This window comes from Micropterus dolomieu, linkage group LG14, assembly GCF_021292245.1.
Source record: "Micropterus dolomieu isolate WLL.071019.BEF.003 ecotype Adirondacks linkage group LG14, ASM2129224v1, whole genome shotgun sequence".
Lineage (NCBI taxonomy): Eukaryota > Metazoa > Chordata > Actinopteri > Centrarchiformes > Centrarchidae > Micropterus > Micropterus dolomieu.
This window is the reverse complement of record NC_060163.1, coordinates 22,385,667-22,408,465: the sequence shown is the minus strand read 5'-3', so window position 1 is coordinate 22,408,465 and position 22,799 is coordinate 22,385,667. Positions and strand designations below refer to the sequence as shown.

Here is a 22,799-nt window from a genome sequence, read left to right as displayed (position 1 = left end):
AATCCAGAAACCTTGCTTAAATAAAAATAGTAATGTGACACAAAATACTCAACATGTCAAAACTAAAAGCCCTTACTATATGGAAATATCTCCCTGTTAAAATGTTTATGCTGATTCATTCATGCATAAGCATCATATTAATGTTGCAGCTGTTTGAAGGAGAATAAATGTTTTGTATGTAAAAGTTACTGTAGCCATGAAATGCATGTAGTGGAGTACAATATTAGTGTGTTAAGTAGCATGTGATGGACGAACTTGAGTGGTTTTAATGTGTGAACAGTTATCTGCGTGTTGGCCGTTAGGAGGCAGCAGCGCTGAAACACGTCGATGGAGCTCAAACTAAAGAAGTACAACCGCTTCCCGGTCAGGTCAAAATAAACAAGAGAAATGGCTACTTCAGACGAAATTAAACGTCTTGAATATTTATCTTTGGTGTCAAAGGTGTGCACGGAGCTGGAGAATCATCTGGGAATAAGCGAGAAAGATCTGGGTAACGTTACGTTGCATGGCAGCATTGTTTTCTCATTCACGTTGATAAGAAACAGGCATGATATAATGTTGACTGTACCAGTGTCTCAAATTGCGTGCATGGTTAACGTTAAACCCCAGTTGCTGTTTTGCAGCTGAATTCATAATCAGTCTGGCAGAAAAACACCCAACATTTGAGGAATTCAAAGCAGTTCTGTCTGAAAATGGAGCAGATTTTACAGTAAGCCTGCAACTAAACAAACATATTTTCTTTGTTGCTGCTGCTGCTGCATTGTGTTTTCTCACTAAACCCATTTATTTTTTCAGGATACCCTTATTGGTAATTTGCTTAGACTCATTCAGAGGATGCGAGCCATACCGTCAACAAGTAAAGGTACAGGGACCTTTAATATATTTTAATACCTTAGGGTTACAGGACTATTGTCAAATAATCTGTTCTCTATTGTGTATGACAGCTCATCAGCCAGAGGCTAAGACAAAGAGTGAGAAGGACAAGATGAAAAAGAAATACCCTGCCTTATGTAAACCGGATGCTTCTGTGTGGATGGTAAGGCTCATTTAATGACAGTTTCTTCAAAAAGCATTCTTCTTTCTTTTTTATTTAAACCTTTTGTAACTTCCGGGAAGCCTCTAAAGTCTCTTTGTCAGTGGGAAAATCAGCAATGGCAAGAATAGCACATTTCAGGAGCCACTGCAGTTTGTAGACTTTATGAGGTTGTGGAATTATTGTCACAAATTTTTACCTCTCCTTCAGATTCCACCATGCCACACAGATAAAGATGATGAGCAAGTCGCTGCAGCAGCCATGAAGGAGCTGGAGATGCTTATGCCTAACTTCTGTGGGAAAAGCTCTGATAATGGGTAATTTAAAAAAGGGTTTTGTCCTAAAAGTGGATACCTGCCTGGAAAAGAAGCGGCTCTCACTAGGAGTAAAAATTGGACTTCTGTTTTTCTCAGGTCAGCCGAGCCTTTGCACAGAGAAGGAGGTCGAGACACAGACAGAGAAGGCGGACGTAAGCGAAGTCGTTCTCGCTCCAGATCAAGAGATCGTGACGGACAAACGAACCCCAAGCGCAGAAGGAAACGGGTGTCTCGCTGGAGTGACCGTCCACCGAGCCCACACAGAGACGATGACAACAACAACAACAACAAGGATGACAAAGACTCTAATCGCTGGAATGATAGACTTGTGGATCGGCCTCCGCCAGAAGAGCCTGTTGTGGGCGACATCTACAATGGCAAAATCAGCAGTATTATGCAGTTTGGCTGTTTTGTGCAACTAGAGGGCCTCAGGTTAGTAAGATAAAGGGCATCTTTACTGTCCTGCACAGCAATACAGTAAGACAAAATCTATTTTAATATTTAGTTCATTTCAGTGTGCTTGTTTGTCTTGTAGCCTACTTCTTATAATGTAGATTTTAGTGTTTCTAATAAATTTATATTAATTCAGATCGTGTTTTTGTTTTTCCTCGCATGTTATGTTGCATTCAGATTGCTTTTGGCGAGTGTCTGCCTATAATGTTCTTTTGGGGTTTGCACCCTAATACTGACCTGTAGTGTATAACTGTCATTGTCTGCAGAAAACGCTGGGAAGGCCTGGTGCACATCTCAGAGTTGCGCAAAGAAGGACGTATAGCCAATGTAGCTGATGTGGTGACCAAAGGCCAAAAGGTGAAGATCAAAGTGCTGTCATTCACTGGAACCAAAGCCAGCCTTAGCATGAAGGTGAGTCATGTATAAAGTGGTGGAAGAAAAGTTGGGTTGAACACAACACCGTAAGGAAGCGAGAGAAATCTATTTGCTGCGATAGATGTAAAAAAAGGAGTTAAATAGAATATAAAGTTTAAGTAAGATCTTAACTTCAAATTTGTCTTAATAAAAAGCAGCAGCAAAAGAAAAATGCATTGACAAGTTTTTCTAAATCCTGCTGAGACAGGCCAGGACTTTTTAATTCTTGATATACCATTCAGGTGATAGTAGGCTGACTTTGTAATTATCTTAATGTGGCTGTTGAAATTCATGTCAGAGTCCATGACTGCACCAAAATTTCTGTCTTGGTTTGTGGTTTTTAAGATTGCTGACGTTTAATCGTTCTTCCGTGGCTCCAAATGGTTATGTAAATTTGTACTGTGCCAGAAAGTCCCAACCAGTTTTCCAGTAAGTCTAGTAATATGATGTGGTAGACTGTTTCAAATGCAGCACTGAGATCCAGTAATACCATGACTGAAAATCTGCTACTCTCTGTTTAAATGGATACCACTGAAGACCTTAATAAGAGCAGTCTCAGTGCTGTGGTGTGATTGAAATCCTTACTGGAAGACATCAAAACAGTTGTTTAGTGCCAATAAGTTGCTCAGCAGAATAGATTTTCTAATTATTTTTACTTAAAAACAGGAGGTTTGATATGGGTCTATAATTGCTAATTAGTGACTTGTCTAGATTGTTCTTTTTTAAGAGTGGCTTGATGACTGCAGTTTTCAGGGCATGTGAGAAGAAACCCGAGAGAAGAGAAGTGTTTAAAATTTGTAGAAAATCTGAGGCCATGAAATTAGAAGTATTTTTGAAAAAGCCTTGGCAGAAGTTGAAGGCAGCAGCAGGAGGATTTCAGATGTTGTATAAGGTTTTTTTTGACTGATGGGATCAAATTGTGTCATGCTTTCTGAATTGATTTTAAGTGGACACAAGGACAACGCATATCCTGTACCTGATTTGGAGGTAGTGACTGCCTGTCTAATTTTTAAAATGTTTTCAGTGAAGAAGGAGGAATTTAGGAGGTTTAGAAGCTACTGACACAGGAGGATTGTTAGAACAGTTAGGACAGTAGAAACAAGGCATGTGCATTTTATTTTTTTTGGCAATGATGTCAGATAAGGAGCGCCTTACATTTCTCAGTTCTAAATCATAAATGCGAATTATAGATGTCCTTATGAACCTGGAGATATGTTTCCACCACCAGCCTTCAGTTTTTCAACACTTTCTTTTTTAATTCTTCCCAGTGTGGCATCTCTCCATGGAGATCTTCTCTTACCAGAGATCGCCTTCACCTTAGAGGGTGCAATGGCATCAGTGACCTTTTGTAATCTTTGAATTGAAATGATCTACAAGCTCATTGACTGAGTCCCACGAGAGGCCAGGTGTGGAAGAGAAAGCCTAAATAAATATTTCACTTGTGTTTTCAGTGATATGGCGTTTTGTGAATACCTCTGTTTGAACATTCATGTGCACGGAGATAGCACTTTCAAAGAAAACACAGGAATGATCAGCGGGAGCAACGTCAGTCACCATAACCTTGGAAATATTCAGATCCTGAGAGATGTTTAAGTCCAGAGTGTGCTCCTTATTGTGTGTGGGCTCTGTCACATGCTGAGTCAGTCCATAATAATCAAGAACTCAGCACAGTTCTTTAGTCTCTTTTTTTCTGTGGGTTGCCAACATGGAAGGTAACATCACCAACAACAACTACACATTCAAAATCAGTACAGATTAAAGATAGTAGTTCAGTAAAGTCATTAAGCTGCTAGCAGAAACAAAAAACAAGAATATCAGCAAAAGAATGCAAGCAGAGGGCGAGAGCAAGCAACAAAGCTTGTGCACTTAAAAAAAAAAAAAAGGAAGGAAACTAAATGTAGCATAGTGAAAACAGCAACCTGCTGGTTACAGTGCATTACAAATGTATTTGTTTAACGTGTTAAACTAATGCATGCATATCACTTACGTTGAGTAAAATAACTGGTTTCTCAAATGCTGCCAGGATGTGGACCAGGAGACAGGGGAGGACCTGAACCCCAACCGGAGACGGAACCTGGACCCTGGAGTTGGAGACGAAGCCATGAGGAACCCTGACCGCCCTGTTGAAGCCAGCGTGCCAGAAGTAGAGGAAAACCCAACAGAACGCAAACGGCTCGCCAAGATAACTGACCTTGAAAAGTGGGAGATTAAACAGGTATATATCAAAGATATTCATACAGAGATGTAAAACGGATTCTTAAAGTGTTAAATGCTTCCTCAGGGGTTATTTCTTCCGCGGCTGTTTTTTTTTTTTTTCAACCACCCAGTGGTGGTATGTTTTCTTCCATTCAGATGATTGCAGCCAATGTACTTCCTAAAGAAGAGTTCCCAGAATTTGATGAGGAGACGGGAATCCTTCCCAAAATAGATGATGATGAAGGTAAAACGCTACACTTTATTCTTAACTTTTTAGCAAAATGGAAGTAATACTGCATGGTAATGTCTCTTCCATAACTAAATCCTCCACAGATGAAGAAATGGAGATTGACCTGGTCGAAGAGGAACCACCATTCCTGAGGGGACAGACTAAATGGAGCATGAGCATGAGTCCAGTCAAAATAGTAAAGGTATTTATCCAGACTCCAGAAAGTTGTTTGTGGTCTGGGCAGGCTCGGAACGGCTGACGTTTTGGGGCTTCCGGTGTAGCCAGAGGAAGTCTCGGCCTGGATATCTGGATAACGGCTGACGAGAATTGAATGCAGACACATTTTAAAAAGCTAATCTCCAGGGTTGTGAGGTTAATAAAAAGCTCAGTTGTCGTCAGGTGATAGCCAATGTGTTCTGAGATTGCATTTCAGCCAGTGCGTTCCCCCTCTTTTGCTTTCCGCACAGCAACCAAAGCCCAGTCTAACATGATTGGTCAATACTACTCGGACTACAAACGGCTTATGATACTAAAATCTATTCCCTCGCCTGCAAATTCTGTGTTCATATGTCGATATCTGTTTATGGAGATCATGTTCTGGGTCTGTTTGAGGGTGCTTTGCATCAGTGATACTGTGTACTTACTAATCTTCATTTTTTATAAATAAAGTACAATAGATGCCTGGAAATACACTATATTATGTGTTCGCGCCGTACATACTGATGCAGTCTGACAAAATGTTTTATGCCAACAACTGTGTTTTATGTTGTCCATTAGAATCCAGATGGCTCCCTTTCCCAAGCGGCCATGATGCAGAGTGCTCTTGCTAAGGAGAGGAGAGAGCTGAAGCAGGCGGCTCGTGCAGCAGAGATGGACTGCATCCCTACCGGTCTCAACAAGCACTGGACTGACCCAATGCCTGATTGTAAGAACATGAACTGCGCATTTTGAATGCCCCACTGAGGCTGAAAATAAGTGCAACCCCGAGAGTGTGATTTCTTGCTTTAATTTCCGAGCATCAGTGGAACAAACAAATAGTACTTCCAACCGGAAACTAATTAAAGGACAAAATCAATCTCTGTTGTCAGAGATTTTAAATTTAGAAAATAAAATGTAACCATATGTCTTGTGCCAGGCCTATTACACTGTTACATTGTTACCATGGCATGGCTGGAGATGACTATCTAGCTTCCCTATGAGTTTTCACTGGCACACAGAGTCATAATGCACTGTGACTCTGTCTTCCATAGCCTGAAGGCTACTGGAAGGAACTATCAGAGTTCCTTCCAGTCCTGGTTACTACCTCTGACTCATAGTTTAATACAAAAAGAGCGTGTTGGGAAGTTCATTATCATTGAAGTTCATCTTGATTAAATAAAGCAGTAGATTCTAGGAGGTGGATCTTGCCGGAACTTCCCAATGGTTCTAAGTCACTGTTTCTCTCCTGTACAGATGAAGGAAGGCAGATTGCTGCAAATATGAGAGGCATCGGCGCTATGCCTGTTGATCTTCCAGAGTGGAAAAGATATGCCTTCGGAGGAAATCAGATATCGTATGGCAAGAAGACAGAACTTTCCATCCTGCAGCAGAGAGAGAGTCTGCCTATTTTCAAGCTTAAAGAACAGCTTGTTCAGGTATGAGTGCATTTCAGGTTAATTAAGGTGATTTTTAAAGATGTCTTAAAGGTGTTGAACAAGAGCTGAACCCACAATACTACCTACAACATGTCTACCCACAGAGGCATCATGTGAATACATTACCAATTCATTCTTTCTCTTGACAGGCTGTCCACGATAATCAGATCTTGATTGTAGTTGGAGAAACTGGGTCTGGTAAGACCACGCAGATCACTCAGTACCTGGCGGAGGCGGGCTACACCTCCCGGGGGAAGATTGGCTGTACGCAGCCCCGTCGCGTAGCTGCCATGTCAGTGGCCAAGAGAGTCTCTGAGGAGTATGGTTGCCGTCTAGGCCAAGAGGTAAGTGATCTTCTTAATCTGTAGTAGAAATTTTTAGTAAGAGCCTTTTCTCTCTCCTGTAGCATTTATCCATTTCAGATTAGTTTCAGTTTTTGTAAGATGTCCTTCACCTTCCCCGCTTGTTTGCTTTTTTTAACCTTAATTTCAGGTGGGTTACACCATTCGTTTTGAGGACTGCACCAGTACAGAGACAGTAATCAAGTACATGACCCATGGTATGCTGCAAAGGGAGTGTCTGTTGGACCCAGACATGAGTCAGTATTCCCTCATTATGCTAGATGAGGCCCATGAGAGAACAATCCACACCGATGTGCTATTTGGCCTTCTCAAGAAGGTACCTTACATTCTACAAACTACACTATTTTTGAAGAATGGTAAATACCAACAATGCTATTGCATATACAATAACTTTCTCTCATCTCTTTTAGACGATCCAGAAACGCAAAGACATGAAGCTGATAGTGTCCTCTGCTACACTGGATGCTGTCAAATTCTCCCAGTATTTCTTTGAAGCTCCCATCTTCACCATCCCAGGAAGAACTTTCCCAGTGGAGATCCTCTACACCAAAGAACCTGAGACAGACTACCTGGATTCCAGTCTCATCACTGTCATGCAGATCCATCTAACCGAGCCCCCAGGTACGGTTATGTCAGAGTCATGCCTCTATAGGACAAAAGGAGTTAGAGTTTGCTTTTATGTAAAAAAAAAAAAAAAACTTTTCTCCGTGTGCTTTGTCCAGGTGATGTCCTGGTGTTTCTGACTGGACAGGAAGAAATCGACACCGCCTGTGAGATCCTGTATGAGAGAATGAAGTCTCTGGGTCCTAATGTTCCTGAACTGATTATTCTGCCAGTTTATTCTGCCCTTCCCAGTGAGATGCAGACAAGAATATTTGACCCTGCACCCCCAGGCAGCAGAAAGGTAATAAAATGCACTGGATAAGATTAAAGCTGTTGTTGGGGATTTTTATAGAGTGAACCCAGTCCTTTAACCCCTGATAGTATTCAAGTTCCAGTTGTCTTTGCTGAAATGAAGTACATTTTATTATGGGATAAAAGCCTTTTCATTTTCGTGCCACTGTCTTTCTTTGATAGAATTTGAATATATGTACCTTTTGGTGTCTTTCAGTTTATATTTGCATCTAAAGTTCGGGCACAGAACAAAACATACGCCTTATAGAGTAATTCATTTCTTATTTTGGTTTTTGATTACCACCAGGTCATCATTGCCACAAACATTGCTGAGACGTCTCTGACTATTGATGGAATCTACTACGTGGTGGACCCTGGCTTTGTTAAACAGATTGTGTATAATTCCAAGACGGGCATCGACCAGCTTGTGGTGACGCCCATATCACAGGTCATCCATTTTAACACAGTCCTTATAATTTGGAAGTAAACATAAATCCTACTTTCAGTGATTTTTATCCTATGTTGAAAAACTGAACATCTGGTAATGATTTAAAAGATCCTTGAAATATTCCCTGATCTGTTTTCAGGCCCAGGCCAAGCAGAGGGCAGGGCGAGCCGGCAGAACAGGCCCAGGGAAGTGTTACAGGCTCTACACAGAGAGAGCCTACAGAGACGAGATGTTAACAACCAACGTGCCAGAGATCCAGAGAACCAACTTGGCCAGCACTGTGCTCTCTCTGAAGGTAATGTACTGACTTTTTCTAACATTTCCATGAATTAGTTTCCATGTGTCTCAGCTGCTTTGAGTGTTTTGCTAAAACTAAGCAAGGGTGTTGACATTTCTAAAACTTGGAAGAAAACTGACGATTCCTTTGTTTTCTTTGATGTGTCGATTTCTCCTGACACCCAAACCACAAAAAAAAGATATATAAATAAGCATACTAGTTGTCTTTTTATGGAAGCTATGCCCATGTCATAGATCGTACGTCAGACTGTTGATTCACTGTTTGATAATTTCAACTGTAAAACTCTGTTATTGACTCGAAAAGACCACCTTTGGCAAGCAAAAAGTGCAGTGGAGAAACACCTTAGCTGTCACAAGTCTGCAAAACAACTGAGCACAAGTGGAGGAAAAAGTCATCTTCAGATTCCCTGCGACATCTTTTAGAGAGGCTTTGTATTTACAGTCGGGTGGGATTATCTCACACGGTCCTCAGTTGGTTCAGATCATATCTCGAGGCAGGGCTAGGTTGTTACCATTAGTGATTATAAATCTGCGCGGATCAACATGATGTGGAGTCCCCCAGGGTTCGATTCTAGGGCTGCTCCCTCACTCAAGTCGTACATGACAATAACATTGCTTATCATAGACGACACTCTGTCAATGCTTAGAGCTACTAAATAGCTGGATGCAATTACATTTCCTTTAACGACACGATCGCAGTCAGTGTATGTGGCAACAAAGAAAATGAAATGAAAATCATTGCTTGATTCAAGAGCTATAAAGACGAAAAGCCAAGTTAGAGATCTTTCTTTTTTTGTGGACTCAGATCTGAGCTTCAGCAGCAACAACAAGGCAATAACTAAATCAGCATTTTATCATCTCAAAGAAATGGCAAGGATTAGAGGTCTCCTGTGTAGGCAAGATTTAGAGAAACTCCTTCGTGCCTTCATTTCCAGCATGGTGGACCATTCTAACAGCCTCTTTTCTGGTCTTCCCCAAAAGACAACTTGTTAGACGATGCCCATTAAGAACGCTGCTGCTGCCAGAGTTCAAACGAGAACCAAGAGAACTGAGGACATTACACCTGCTCTTAAATCTTTACACTGGCTTCCTGTTACTTATAGAAGTGCTGCTGCTGGTCTATAAATCCCTCAGCAGTTCTGGCCAAAATATATTTTTGATCTCGGATAAGAATATAAACAGCGCCTATAGGTCTTTAGGAAGCAGTCAATTGGTAGAACCTCGAGTCACAATCAAACAAGGTGAAGCTGCTTTTAGCTGCTGCACACAGATGGAACAAACTTCCTAATAATCTGAAATGCAACTCAACTTCAGACGCTTTCAAATCTAAATGAATAACTCATGTGCCTTTGATTGATTGGTTTCTCTACTGCAGTTTTTTGTAAAATTTCTTTCTTGTTACTGCACTCTAACGGTATTTCTGGTCTATTATTATTTTTGTCTATTTGTATTTTATTGAATTTTATCTATTTTATTCTGTCTTAACTGATTACTTTGGTTTGTATTGCTTCTATTGTTTTTTTTGAATGTTATTCAGTGCATTTATTACTCATATAAAACACTTGTCTTTTGATGAAGGTCATTAGAAATTTTGATCTGAACATTATTCATGACTTTGTTGCCCAGTTATTATTTTTCATCAGGCATTAGCATTATTGTGAATCGTGTTTTTCCTTTCCCCCTATGCTATCCAGGCCATGGGCATCAATGACCTCCTGGCTTTTGACTTCATGGACGCTCCCCCCATGGAGACTCTGATCACAGCCATGGAACAGCTCTACACTCTGGGAGCTCTGGATGATGAAGGTTTACTCACACGGCTGGGTAGAAGGGTGAGGGGAGAATAGGAAAATATATGTTCTCAGTCAGATTGTTGCATTATGACCTTCAAATAGCATTTATTATATTTTATTTATTATTTCGTTTACTCATATAATCTGTGCAGTCTTAAAGAAGTAGTACTAGAATAGGATGTCCACTGTGATCCATTAAGTCTGCATTTTGGTTTGATCTTCCAGAGTTCCCTATACTGTACATTATGTATACTCTCTGTATTTGATATACACCTGTCTCTGTGGTTCAGATGGCTGAGTTCCCTCTGGAGCCAATGCTGTGTAAGATGTTGATCATGTCCGTCCATCTTGGCTGCAGTGAAGAGATGCTCACTATTGTCTCCATGTTGTCTGTTCAGAACATCTTTTACAGACCTAAGGTATGTGGCAAAATTACTGATTCCTGGCCAGACTATGAAGCTTTCTCTCCAAATCTTTGATGAGAAACATAATTTAAAGCCTTTTTTTCAAGGCAACAGTGTGAAGCATATAAAACCTGTGTGGAAAAAACACGTATTGGACTCAATGCTTCATCAAAAGACACAAACAAAATCTAGTTCTCCCTTTTTCAGGACAAACAGGCCCTTGCAGATCAGAAAAAGACGAAGTTCTTCCAGCTTGAGGGAGACCACCTTACGCTGCTGGCTGTCTACAACTCCTGGAAGAACAACAAGTTCTCCAATCCCTGGTGTTTCGAGAACTTCATCCAAGCCCGCTCCTTAAAGAGAGCTCAGGACATACGCAAGCAGATGCTGAGCATCATGGACAGGTATGAATTCAACCATGTGTTTGATTTATCTCTGCGTATTTCAATGTTTGTTGTATTTTTTAAGAATGGGGGGGGGGGGGAATGGCAATGGAACTGTATTCCACCGAGTAACACCGATCATTTTCATAGACCAAATTTTAACATAATATATAGCGGACTATGCAGCAATGTATTTAAATGCATGCCATACTTGGACAAAAGTATTTAAAATTATTCAAATATACTCTTGACATGGTTTCCTGTAATAAAACTACAATTTGAATGCAGATAATCCATTTTGAGTGTACTATGCAAATATTAAACAACACTTAATATTTCTCAGACACAAGTTGGATGTGGTATCTTGTGGAGCAGCCACGATGCGGGTCCAGAAAGCTATTTGCAGCGGTTTCTTCAGGAACGCTGCCAGGAAGCACCCCCATGATGGGTACCGTACCCTGATTGACCAGCAGGTGGTGTACCTTCACCCCTCCAGCACCCTCTTTAACCGCCAGCCAGAATGGTAAGTCCTGGTTTTACACTGCAGGACTGACATCTCATCTGACATTGTCTTATAAACCTGGAAAAAATATTTGCGACTGAGGCTGCAACTAACGATTATTTTAATTATTGACTTGATAAATAATATTTTGTTTGTAATCAATTGTTTATTCTATAAAAGAAAATGTGGAAAATGTACATTATAGTTTCCTAACACCCAAGATGGCATCTTCACATTACTTGCAAGGAAAGGCTTCAAATCTTCACATTTGAGATACTATAACTAGCCAATGTTTGTAATTTTTACTTGAAAAATGTTGCCAATTAATTTTCTGTCAATTTATAATTGATTTAATGACTAATCGTTTCAGCTATTTGTGAGATTTATTGTTAATGGAATCTGCACTAATCGTTATTAACTGTACTTTGTCCTCGTCATACTTCCTTCAGGCTTGTGTACCATGAGTTGGTGCTGACCACCAAGGAGTACATGAGGGAGGTGACCACTATCGACCCTCGCTGGCTGGTGGAGTTTGCACCAGCTTTCTACAGGGTTGGTGACCCCACACGCCTTAGCAAGCAGAAGAGGCAGCAGAAACTGGAACCTCTCTACAACCGTTACGAGGAACCCAACGCTTGGAGAATATCCCGCGCCTTCAGACGCCGCTGAAGGCCTCATGTGCCTTACGCTTCTACCACGTGGAACTGTGTAGCGCATACGGACTGAGGTAGCTGATGACTTACAAAGACGCTTTGGTTTCATATTTTAACTTTGCTTTGTCACATCCAAACCTTCGACCTGACAAATGCTAATTAAACCTTAAATAACTGTATTTTCAAAATATTTAAACTAAACTTACTTCAGTAATACTTTGTTTTGCCTTGTTAGTTGTTTCATTACCATAATCAGATGTTAACACTTAATGGCAACATTCCTATATTGTATTTTCTATGAAAAATTTGATGTACATGTTTTTTTTAATTGTAATCTTGATGTTTGCTTTTCATTATTTAAGATAAACACTGGATGCACTTTTATTTTCTGCGCCCTCTTAGTTATCCAGTCTTATCGGCATGGATAAAAAATGAACAATTGATTTAATGTGTATGCAAGGTGTAAGGGCCAAAAGCTGTTAAAGTATTGGTTTTGACACTTTGGAAAATATTCTTCTTGGCTTTTTTGTTTTTACAGTAAATATGAAGCAGCTGCTTTGCTTAACCTGTTGGAAACTGAGAAACAGCTAGCCTGGTTTTTAAGTTAACAAAATCTGCCTATTATACCTTTTAAAGCTCACTAATTAACATGTTTTATCTTTTTTGTTCAATTCATACAAAAACCAAAGTGTAAAAATGTGCCATGGTAGCGGTTTCTTAATTTCCAGCTAACCTGCAGTTGGCAGTACCTTCATATTTACCGTACTGACATGAGAGGGGTACCAATTTTTATCTCTCAGCAAGAAAGCAAATAATTAGTGTTTTTCCTAATATGATAAATAGTTCCTTTTAAAAACAGCCTCAGAAGTTGAAACATAAATATTAACTCATAGAAGGGAAGAAAATGGGGACAAGTTAAAGAATACCCACATGCGACTCATAGCAAAAACACAGGAAAGAATAGTCTGGACTTCAGTTTGGGTATTATTATGGGTATTTATTAAGCAATCTCTTCAACCGCAGTCATGTTTATGGATTGAATAGGCCTCAAATGTGAGAGGAATGCAGCTCTTAAAAACAAAACAAAAATCCCTAATGAGATTAATTTAAAACAAAAACACCATAGCCTTATATACAAGTGGATGGGGTGGGCATGTGCAAGAGGTGCATGGGGTTTCAGGGTGTGTATGATGATGGGTTGCTACAACAGGAAGATTTCTGAAGGTGGGGGAGAAAAGAGGGAGCTGGCTTTAGTACATGTAGCCTTTGGAATAGGGCTGGGGGCCCATGTTTTGGGGGGCTTGTTCTGTGGTGTAGGGCACTCCCTCGTCCAGGTGGGAAAGGGGCACCGTGTCCTCCTCGTTGACGTAACGCTCAAACTCGGCCTTCAGGCTGGGCCGCTGATTGTCAGGGAAGGCCAGCGAGATGAGGGCCTCAGGCTCACACACAAACTTGTAAACATAGCGCTCCCCTGCCACCTGGGGAGAGAGGGAATGGCTTGAGTCATACAGGAATGTATAGGAAGAAACTAAAGCTTATAAAACACATAATTTGAGTGTTATGTGTGTAAAAAAGTATTACTCTCTATGACTGGCCCAAGTCTTATCTGTTCATTCAACAGAGAGTGTATGTGGTTTAAATATCCAGTAAATGATCAGATCTGCATTACAAAAGAAGTGGATGCAGTGACGCAGTTATCATCTGACAAGTTACTCCGCTGTTATTGGTAATTTAATGGGAGTAATTAGCATTTAATTTGACTCACATACTGGCCACTGCAACCCAGTTTCACTTATTTCATTCCGCCCAATGCCAGAGACACATTTTTAGCTGTCTTAGCTAAGATCTTTAATTTATCAGGAAAACCCTCTCCCACTAATCTTTTGACCACTTCATTTCTGTAAAAGACCTGCAAACTATTTATAAACAGATTATTAATATTTACAACTGCAAACTTTGTGAATTGTTGCGCAAACACCACCACCCACAAGGATTATTTATAACCTGGCAACCCAAAGCGTTGTTCTTATTAATGGATTATACCTAATCTATTGCGCTGATCTAAGCATTGGTAAATGATTAACAAGGCATTAACTACAATGTATAAACCCTTGATAAAGGGGTGCCTTATAAGAAAGTTGTACCTTAGATGTTGCTATTACTCTACTATTATTACATGAGGAAGGACACTTCAGTAAAGTTTTTGAGATGATACCGGTTAAGTTTGAAGACTATAATATCTCAAAATAAGGACACATTTTAAATGACAGATTCTCTGAGCTTACAATATGAAAAAGGGCGTGTTTTGTACCTTCTGCATGATTCCCTTCTCATAGTAATAGCGCAGAGAGCGACTGAGCTTGTCGTAGTTCATGGCTGGACGGTTCTTCTGCATGCCCCACAGCCTGGCAACCTGAGGACGAGGAGAATGAGGAGGTTCCTGTTGTTACACTGCTGGCATGTTAAGCTTTTAGTGAAGTTCATTTGAAGTTGACTGGTTATTTAAATGCTTTTGAAAGGGCTTAAGAATATATCCTTCTACAAATGACACGTCAACAGAAGAGAATTGTATGTGTCAGCATTTTTTCCCCCCTTCAGAAGTGCATATTCCCCAGATCATAATTCGACCCAGTTGTGTGTGTATATACACACTTTGACCACTAGGGGTCGTCGGTTTCAAGTCAAACCCTCTCTACTCTTTAACTCAACAGTGCTACATGCCAAGACCAGGGCGAGTCCCCACATGTGGATTCACTTCCTTTTTATGTAACCCATTACCACTTGAATGCAACCAGGGTCCCACAGTGTTCACAGTGAAATAGGAGTCATGGCTGGTTGTCAGAGGCAGGCCATGAAATACACTCCCAACCCAAAATTGAACCCTCAGCTGACAAGGGACCACTTACAGAAAACCTGTGCCTCACAACAAACCCACGCAGGCAAGAGGAAGTAAATCACATCATTTCGCAACAGTGAACAGTCTTTATGTTGACAAACATCTGAGATGGTAGAAGAAACTGTAATGCTGGTGAAGGGGGAGTGAGACACTGAGAATCATGACTCAGGAAGAGACAGGTTGTATCCCACAGTGGCCATCAAGTCAGCAGCCCTGTTTGATCTCTGAGTGCACTCTCAGCCCTAATTGCTCTTGTAAAACTCTTACCCCATTCATTTTTAATGTACAGTAAGAAGATAATGGAAAACACAGTATAGACCTATACGTATTAGGACCCACCTAAATGGACTCCGTCTGGTACGTCCAATCAAAGTGCAGACTTAAACATCACAAAAATGTCTCGACTAAAGAAATGTGAGGAGGTGAGAGAGAACGGGGGTGTTTGGTGTTTCTGTGATAGCGCTTGTCCTTCATTTATCAATCTAGCATTTCATGTGTTGAATAATGAATGGGGGACTAATGGAAGATGGATCAGAGAATAGACCTATGAGGAAAGTGGCCAAATCTCACTTCTAATCGCTCTAATCTAAGTAGCGCTTTAAAACCCTGCTAAAATAAATTCATTCCGAGAATAACTCCTGTGCTGTCCTTATCAGATTTATATTAACATCATGACCCATATCAACACTTCTCCACTATCTGTGGATAAGGCTATACAGTAATATGAACTAAAAATAGTGTTGGTGAATTTTAAATGGTATATCTTCAAGCTAAACATTTAAGTTTTTAATATTATTACAGTTTTAATAGAAAGAGGCCAGGGAATGTAGAGGTGCCCTTGGGCACCTAGGCCAATTGCATAAGGGCGTTAAGGTGCTGGGCCATTAATGGCTGCTAGATGCTTGCTACAAAAAAAGTTGTGTATTGAAGTCAATTCAAATGGTCCCAGCTTCTTTCTCAAAATCTAAATTCCATAAAAATGTTCCCCCACAAAACCTCAATAAGGCCTCAATACCATACAGACAGCCTTTAAGATGTGTGCGACCTGTAAACCCAAATTCAATTGTTTCTCATTACTCATAATAAAGTGACTGATCTGCTATAAAAAAGCAGAACAAAATACTTTAGCCCATTTTGTCAATTAATCTCTGTAAGACGACACCCTCTACTCCTGCCGTTTGGACACAAAATGTCCCTGTTTCCGAAAGAAAATACACTTTTTCGTTTAAAAGGAAAGATGGTTTCAGATATACCTCTTCGGGTTCAATGAGTTTGAACTCCATGCCACGGCCGGTCCACGCGATGAAGTGGGCATTGCCCGGGTCATCCAGCAGGGCCACCAGGAACTGCCAGAGCTGCAAAGAGCCACGGCGCTGGTAAGGTGTGCCCTCGCGAAAAACACCCCCCCCCTCCTGCTTCACCTCACCTTAAAGGAAGAGAAAAGAGATGTCAAGAGGTGTCAGCATGTTTATGGGCATGTTGATCACATACGTCAGATGCTTTCTTTGTAAGTGGACCTGCAGTTACTGAATCTGACCAGCTTATGATGCAATTCAAACAATTTTATAGGTTCAGTTGCACTGTCGTTTACCCACAGCCAAGTTAATTTGATATGTGATACATCTTCAGCACATGAATCTACATCAGACCATTAAGATTCACTTACTATATTAGGGTGTGAAATGGTTCTTATATTACATGTACAAACAAAGAATGTTTTTACTACATATAATACAAAATGGGAAGTATCAGAATTTTAGTGGAGCATCTAATCTTGATGTCTGATGTAAACTGAATAAAATTCTCTAAAATAACAGCAGTATGTTTAGTTGAGACAGAAATAAGACTTTTTAGGGGACATTTTATGCCACAAAGTAAAGATTTAAGGTAATACAGAGCACATAGATATTTAAATCAAGAACAAGATGCATCCGACTTGTAACTGAAATTAAAAAAAGTAGTGATTACTAATACTGGGTGAAACAACATGTAGGTAAATGGACACTGATTCGTGTTTGGTTCTTAGTTGTTTATTGGTTACTCGATATGTTGTACACAAGTGTCGGAACATGAGAAGCTCAGCGAAGTTAATGCTGTTGTCTCAGAGAACTTGCACACTTCACTGGTTCAACCAGTGCTGACACCCTCAGGCTCTCCACTAAATCTCCTTTAGCGTCAATCACCAACAACACCATGGGAAACTGCTTGTCTCTGTTCTCACCGTGACAGAAGAGCCCTACATTGTGTGTGTGGAGAAACCAAACCCACTAACTAAGCTTCTGAGCACACAAAGACCCATGCACCTCTTACAGCAGGATCCCTGACGTCAATATAATATGATCGTCAGGTATAGAGATTGCAGTAGGTTAGTGTTTCTCTTCTATACCGGCTGTCATCCAACTAACACCTCGCAAAGTGGATTGCGGTGTGCCAATAAAATTTTGTGTGAATGCAGAGGGATTATGGGTACAGCAGGCTCACCTTCGAACTTCTCTGGAACTACACGGGAGTCATTTTCAAACAGATAGCCTGGGAGACAAAGGGAGAATTGTGTTAGTTTCAAGGAGCCTTGATCATAGTCCAGCTAGGTTGTTCATTTGGGATCTGTGCCAGGCTTTGAATACCATCCTAACAAAATACAAGGATCTATTCATGCATTGAATAATGTTAAGCCAATAAGCGTGTACTACTTTTACAAAAGTAGAGCACTTCAGTAACAGGGAGAGGATTTCATATTGGAAACATCTGAAAGACACTTGGATCTTTGCTACCAAGTTTAAAAGGGTCAGTGATCTTATTGTAACATCTTTTGGGCCTTTTGGAGTCACTCAAGTTCTTACAAGCTGAACATAATTGGTGTATAAGAATTTCAATTACCCAAAATGGTGTAACAAACAATGAAAGTGGAGGGAAGGACTGTTTTCCTTTTTGCTGGGGAAACAGTGTGCTTTTTCCAGGATTTATGTTTACTCAGGGATTCTTGAGGCAGGGGTGAGGCGACAGCCTCTGCCAATGGAAACATAGACACACCGCTGGTTAGCCAATGGAAACACGGACACTCTATGCCGGTTAGCCAATGACCGCAGAGTTCTAACCAGCGAAGCCCAATGTAGATATAGCATTGGAGAGGAGGCGATTGGACACATGCAATTCCGATATTGACATCACTACGATTCCTTCTGCTGAATATCAACTATAATTTGGCATAGGCCTCTAAAAGGGGCAAAATATGAAGGTTATTGCAATAAATGAAAATAAACATTACCTTCATTGCTATGCTGGGGGTTTGGGTAGCCCTCATTGTGGTGGTACATAGAGGGACATCCAGGCACATCTGAACACAACAGAAACACAAATAGCTGTAGGTCAGATTTTTAGTTGATGATAGTGATAAACACAATGCGCAATGATAGGATAAACGTCCATCCATCGTCTGAAAAAAACTTTCCCATTTTGCCCAGAAACACTAATTTGATTTGTGATTGTGTGTTTTGTCAACCATCAATAAAGTGGTCGGGTGGAAATTGCTCACAAGGGGTTAATTGTTGAAGAATAATCAGTTTTAGTGAATCTGACCACAAGTTCAAGTGAATAAAAACCCTATATGTACCTGCTAATAGACACTTATCAGCTTAAGAACATAGGTGTATTATATGGATATTTTGTGTGATCGCCCCGAGCAAGGTCAAACGCTGCATTCATCATATCACTTCTCTTGTCTCTGGTGGTATTTTTAGGCCATGAGCAAGCACCTTCACCAGACCAGAAAAGCGGTACAGTATACAGTGTCTGCACTTTATCTGAGCACATCATTGACTGACTTAAATAGACACATTCACCAAAATAGATTTTATATTCCTCCTCATAAACCCTCAAGCAAAATTCTCTTCAAGATGGAACACGTGTAAAGCACATTTATGTTATAATGACTTTTGCAATCCGAGGAGTGTTGCTAAGTGTTTTGTGCTCCACATCCTGTGACTGCCCCGCTCACCTTTGTGTGCGTTTGTATGTTTTTCTTTGGCTGTCGGTGCATAAAACACAGGTGTGTAGGTCTATATGTTTGTTTTTATACCGTCTGTCAACCGAATGAACGAGACAAGCAAGAGCATAAAAACGGAAAGGTGCAGCTCTTTGCCTCTGGCTCTGGACGTGACTCACTCCTGGGGAATGCAGCTGCAGTACTGTGACTGTGATAAGATGCCACTGGGGAAAATCAAACCCTCCTTTCTGGGACAGCAGCACTCCATCATACTGTAAATAATATGTCTGCCAGCAATAGCTGGCTCCCACTAGGGAGTGATGGGTAGATTAGGTGTGAGAGCACCGGGGTTAATTGTGTACTGAGTGACATGACCATTTTGTGTCTTTCATGCGACACAATAGCAGTGATTAAGCAGTGGAATGCCCATTTGTATGTGAAACTAGGAGTCTCATTCTCAATCCTGCTTTTAAAACGAGACTGCAGTCTAGTGGCATTTGACTTTCATTGTTCACATTGTAGACATAAGAAAACACAGGTGTTGTTGTCTTACACGCTATTTACTTCAGCACACATCTTTTGTCTGCTCCATTATCCTTTTCTCATTACATGACCTTAGAATTTGGGACATGATTTCTTTCAATTAAATGACCATAAATGGACAGAGTTATAAATCAGCAGCATATAAACAACAATTATTGCCTTTATAAATTATATTTATGCCTATTTTTTGTTTGCAGGGTGCATTTATTATAAGAATTATAACATTATAACAAGAACACAAATGAAAGAAACTGTCTGCAAATTAAATTACATTACTCCATTTAAAAAGGGGGGTATTAAAGTTTCCCCATTTATACTTGTGTTATTGTCCATACGGTGATTACTGAGAAGCTCTGCTCAAGAAGATCTAGCGGTTATCATCAAGGGAGGAGAGTTATCTCATGAAAAGTGCGGTCTACAAAAAAATGGTAATCTCCAGTCTTTTATGTCTGATCGGCCTCTGCAGTTGTTCAAACTCATATCAGAGGCACTTCTAGGGAAACAACACCAAATTCAACATTCCCCTCTTCCAGCAGTTATCCACAGAAAAACATCCTTTTTATACTTTCCCCTCTTTCTTTTTCAAGGTTGTGCGATTCCTTGTCAGTGCTATCCAGTCCTAAGATGCACGTATAAAAACAGAGAGTGAAAAGAATTAGGTTGCTTTTCCTTGAGTTTTTATTATGCATAAAGTATGCTGGTTTTAGTACTGGAAGGCATTCTTTGTAGATATACACTAATGTGTGGGACCTGTGGGAATCTGAACAATAACTTTTCTGCCTTAAGTCCTAGACCTTAAATCCAGGTGAGTGAGGACACAACGTATGTGGAGTGTTATGTTTCTCCCTCCTTGTTTTAAATTCAGAGAGGCAAGCAGAAGAGCTGGTTCCCGTGGTCTCCAGTGGTAGAGCTTGTTGTTAAAGTGCCTGAGCTAGCTAGCTACCCCACCCCGTACCCCTCGTCACCCCCCACTCCTTCCCCTCACCCTCTCCCAAAGCCCAGCCAGTGAGAGGTTCGGGTTACTGCGGCCACGCTCATTTTTCCATTATGAGTTCATCTGCCTGCAGAAAAAGGAAGCCGCTGGTGCAACCTGAAACCCTGGAGCACTCCACCAGGGACTCTAGTCTTTCCAGTGCCCTCCATTTTCTCAATGAAATTCCTCTGCCTCTCTCAGAGAGCAGTGGGGGGAGGGATAGAGGTGGGTAAGGAAGGGGGTGTAGCTGTAGCAGAAAAAAAAATACTTTTTTTCCATTTCTTTGCAAAGTGTCAGAGAGTTGAAAGGAGGAGTCTTGGAGGCAGGCAGGGAGTTGGGTAGGAGTCTAGATACAGTGAAGAAGTTTGTTTGCCTTTTGGACATTTTGTTCTTGAGCACTTTAGATGTGCACAATGGGGAGGGTTTGTCTTCAAAATGATTTTTGAGGCTGATTGCAATGCCAAATAACCCATATAAATAATCTCCTGAAGATTCTAGTTTCAGTTCACACGTAAAGACTGTATTTGCCGCTCTTTTTAATGCTAAATTTGATGTACAAAAAAACCCCTACAGACTTCTCCTGCATCATCATTTTAAAATACACTGACAGTCTGTATCACTTACCAGGTTCGTAGGTGTAGTCTGTGGGCTCCTGCTTAACCATCATGTGGGCTGGTGGGAACCTGTGTGGATGCGCGTGCGAGTGTGGGTGTGGGTGTGGGTGTGGATGTGGGTGGGGGTGAGGTCCGTGCCCGTGTCCCGGTCCGCTCCCATGCCCAGGCCCTGCCATGTGGGTCGCCCGCTCATACAACGGGTCTAGGTATTCTTGCTTAAAGCTCTGCTGCAGGTAGGGCATGCAGGGGTCAGAGTGCTGACGATGATAACCTCCACCACCACCTCCACCCCCTGGTCCTCCACCCCCACCTCCACCAGCTCCACTGCCATGTCCTGCTGGGGCAGATGGCATGCGCTGAAAGGCCTGTCCTGGTGGTGGAAACTGGGGGCATATGGGGTCTCCTGAGGGCCCCTGATACCTGGAACTGAGAAATGAGATATAGCAGCTCATTTCAGGATCTCACATATATGCAACTCATATAATAGATCACATTTCATGCTAGTTTATAGTTTAGTTATGTAAGAAACCATTTAATAATATCAGCATATAACCACCATGTCTACAGTTAAAATGTCTCCGCTCAGTGATTAGAAACCATTTGCTGCTTTGCATGATAATATAATTTCTGTAAAAGTAATCGTTAAATATCATGCATGTGGAAAATGTCAATCGCATGTGAATCACATTATGTGGTTTGTCACCTGGCATTGATGGGATAACTGTTGCTGGGCAGTGGCTGGGAGGTGGCAGCAGGGTTCATGTAGCCAGCATCAGGCCGTCCGGCCGTGGCAGGTTTCGGGGAGTAATGCTGCTGCATGGGAGACATGGGGGTTCCTGGGCAGGAGCTCTTGGCTCCTCCTGCAGCCCTCTTCTGCTCATAGGCACTGTAAAACATGAAGACACTCATGAGAACATGCATTTATGCATAAATGCATATGTTAAACAGGGTGGTGCTGGGGAGGGATGCTAGTCTTACTATTTGTTTTCAGTCGATACAACAGAACTAATTTGGGAGGGGGGTTGGGTGGTAAAAGCATCTGGTAAGTCTTTTAGCTGTGCTGACTAATGCATGACAGCTGACCAGTTCTGGGTCATTGGGCAAGGATAACTGTTGCTATTGAGAATGGTAAAATAAATAAATTATTGTCTCTTTTATTCTGCCCTTGGTAACACAGGATGTCAGTAAATATTCAGAGAGACATTAAATCTGCCTTTGTATCAGTGCCCTAATAAAATTATTTAAAAAAGAGCTGGAAGCCTGGTACAGACAATAATTAAGAGGAGGAAATGTCAAGCCTCTTCTTAGCTCTTATCTAGAAACCAAAACTGAGAGAAAAGATGAGAAACTGTACATGAATAAAAACATAGTATTCTGATGCATTTATACCATATTAAATCATATTGTGATGTTGACAATAATACACTGGTGTAGTGCTGGGTCTGTCCACCCAAACGACCAAAAACCACACTTTCTCACTTACCTTTAGTGATGTCTCTAGCCATGCTGATAGTTATGGTTTCCTTTGTTTTGAGATATCTTTGTCTGAGATTTCTGCCACTGGCTGAATGCAATGAACAGGAGATGAACAGAATTGTGTTTGTGGTGCTCAAAGTGTTGTAAAATTACCTTGCTTTGGACAGTTTTCAGTGGAACAACTTTCCACTCATGAAAGTCACTCTGGACATGTATCAATGCCTTGTGGATTATTAAGTGTAACAGCAATGTTGAATTTTTTAAATTTGATTTGATCTTTCAGTGCTGCGAGCAACACAACCA

The 22,799-nt window shown here is 40.9% G+C and overlaps 2 protein-coding genes across 2 annotated transcripts in view; one reads left to right on the top strand and one right to left on the bottom strand.

The window, feature by feature from the left end:
* The first annotated feature begins 321 nt into the window (after positions 1-321).
* On the top strand, positions 322-12,396 carry LOC123982538 (ATP-dependent RNA helicase DHX8-like). The gene is made up of 23 exons (XM_046068123.1): positions 322-490; positions 624-709; positions 796-862; positions 945-1,036; positions 1,244-1,350; positions 1,447-1,782; positions 2,070-2,214; positions 4,241-4,432; positions 4,570-4,657; positions 4,747-4,844; positions 5,420-5,567; positions 6,095-6,276; positions 6,426-6,620; positions 6,769-6,954; positions 7,049-7,259; positions 7,361-7,542; positions 7,840-7,980; positions 8,120-8,275; positions 9,972-10,109; positions 10,361-10,489; positions 10,682-10,878; positions 11,201-11,380; positions 11,809-12,396. The coding sequence occupies exons 1-23, from the start codon at positions 388-390 to the stop codon at positions 12,026-12,028; spliced, it is 3,579 nt and encodes a 1,192-aa protein (XP_045924079.1). The 5' UTR covers positions 322-387; the 3' UTR covers positions 12,029-12,396.
* A 598-nt stretch (positions 12,397-12,994) lies between these two features.
* Positions 12,995-22,799, bottom strand: part of etv4 (ETS variant transcription factor 4) — a 30,469-nt gene continuing 20,664 nt past the window's right edge. Inside the window, exons 6-12 of the mRNA XM_046068125.1 lie at positions 21,724-21,906; positions 21,031-21,446; positions 18,174-18,242; positions 17,390-17,437; positions 16,162-16,334; positions 14,324-14,425; positions 12,995-13,490 (exon numbers count right to left, since the gene is read on the bottom strand). Of these exons, the coding sequence (XP_045924081.1) occupies positions 13,263-13,490; positions 14,324-14,425; positions 16,162-16,334; positions 17,390-17,437; positions 18,174-18,242; positions 21,031-21,446; positions 21,724-21,906 (1,219 nt within the window). The 3' untranslated portion in view covers positions 12,995-13,262. The remainder of the gene's footprint in view (positions 13,491-14,323; positions 14,426-16,161; positions 16,335-17,389; positions 17,438-18,173; positions 18,243-21,030; positions 21,447-21,723; positions 21,907-22,799) is intronic.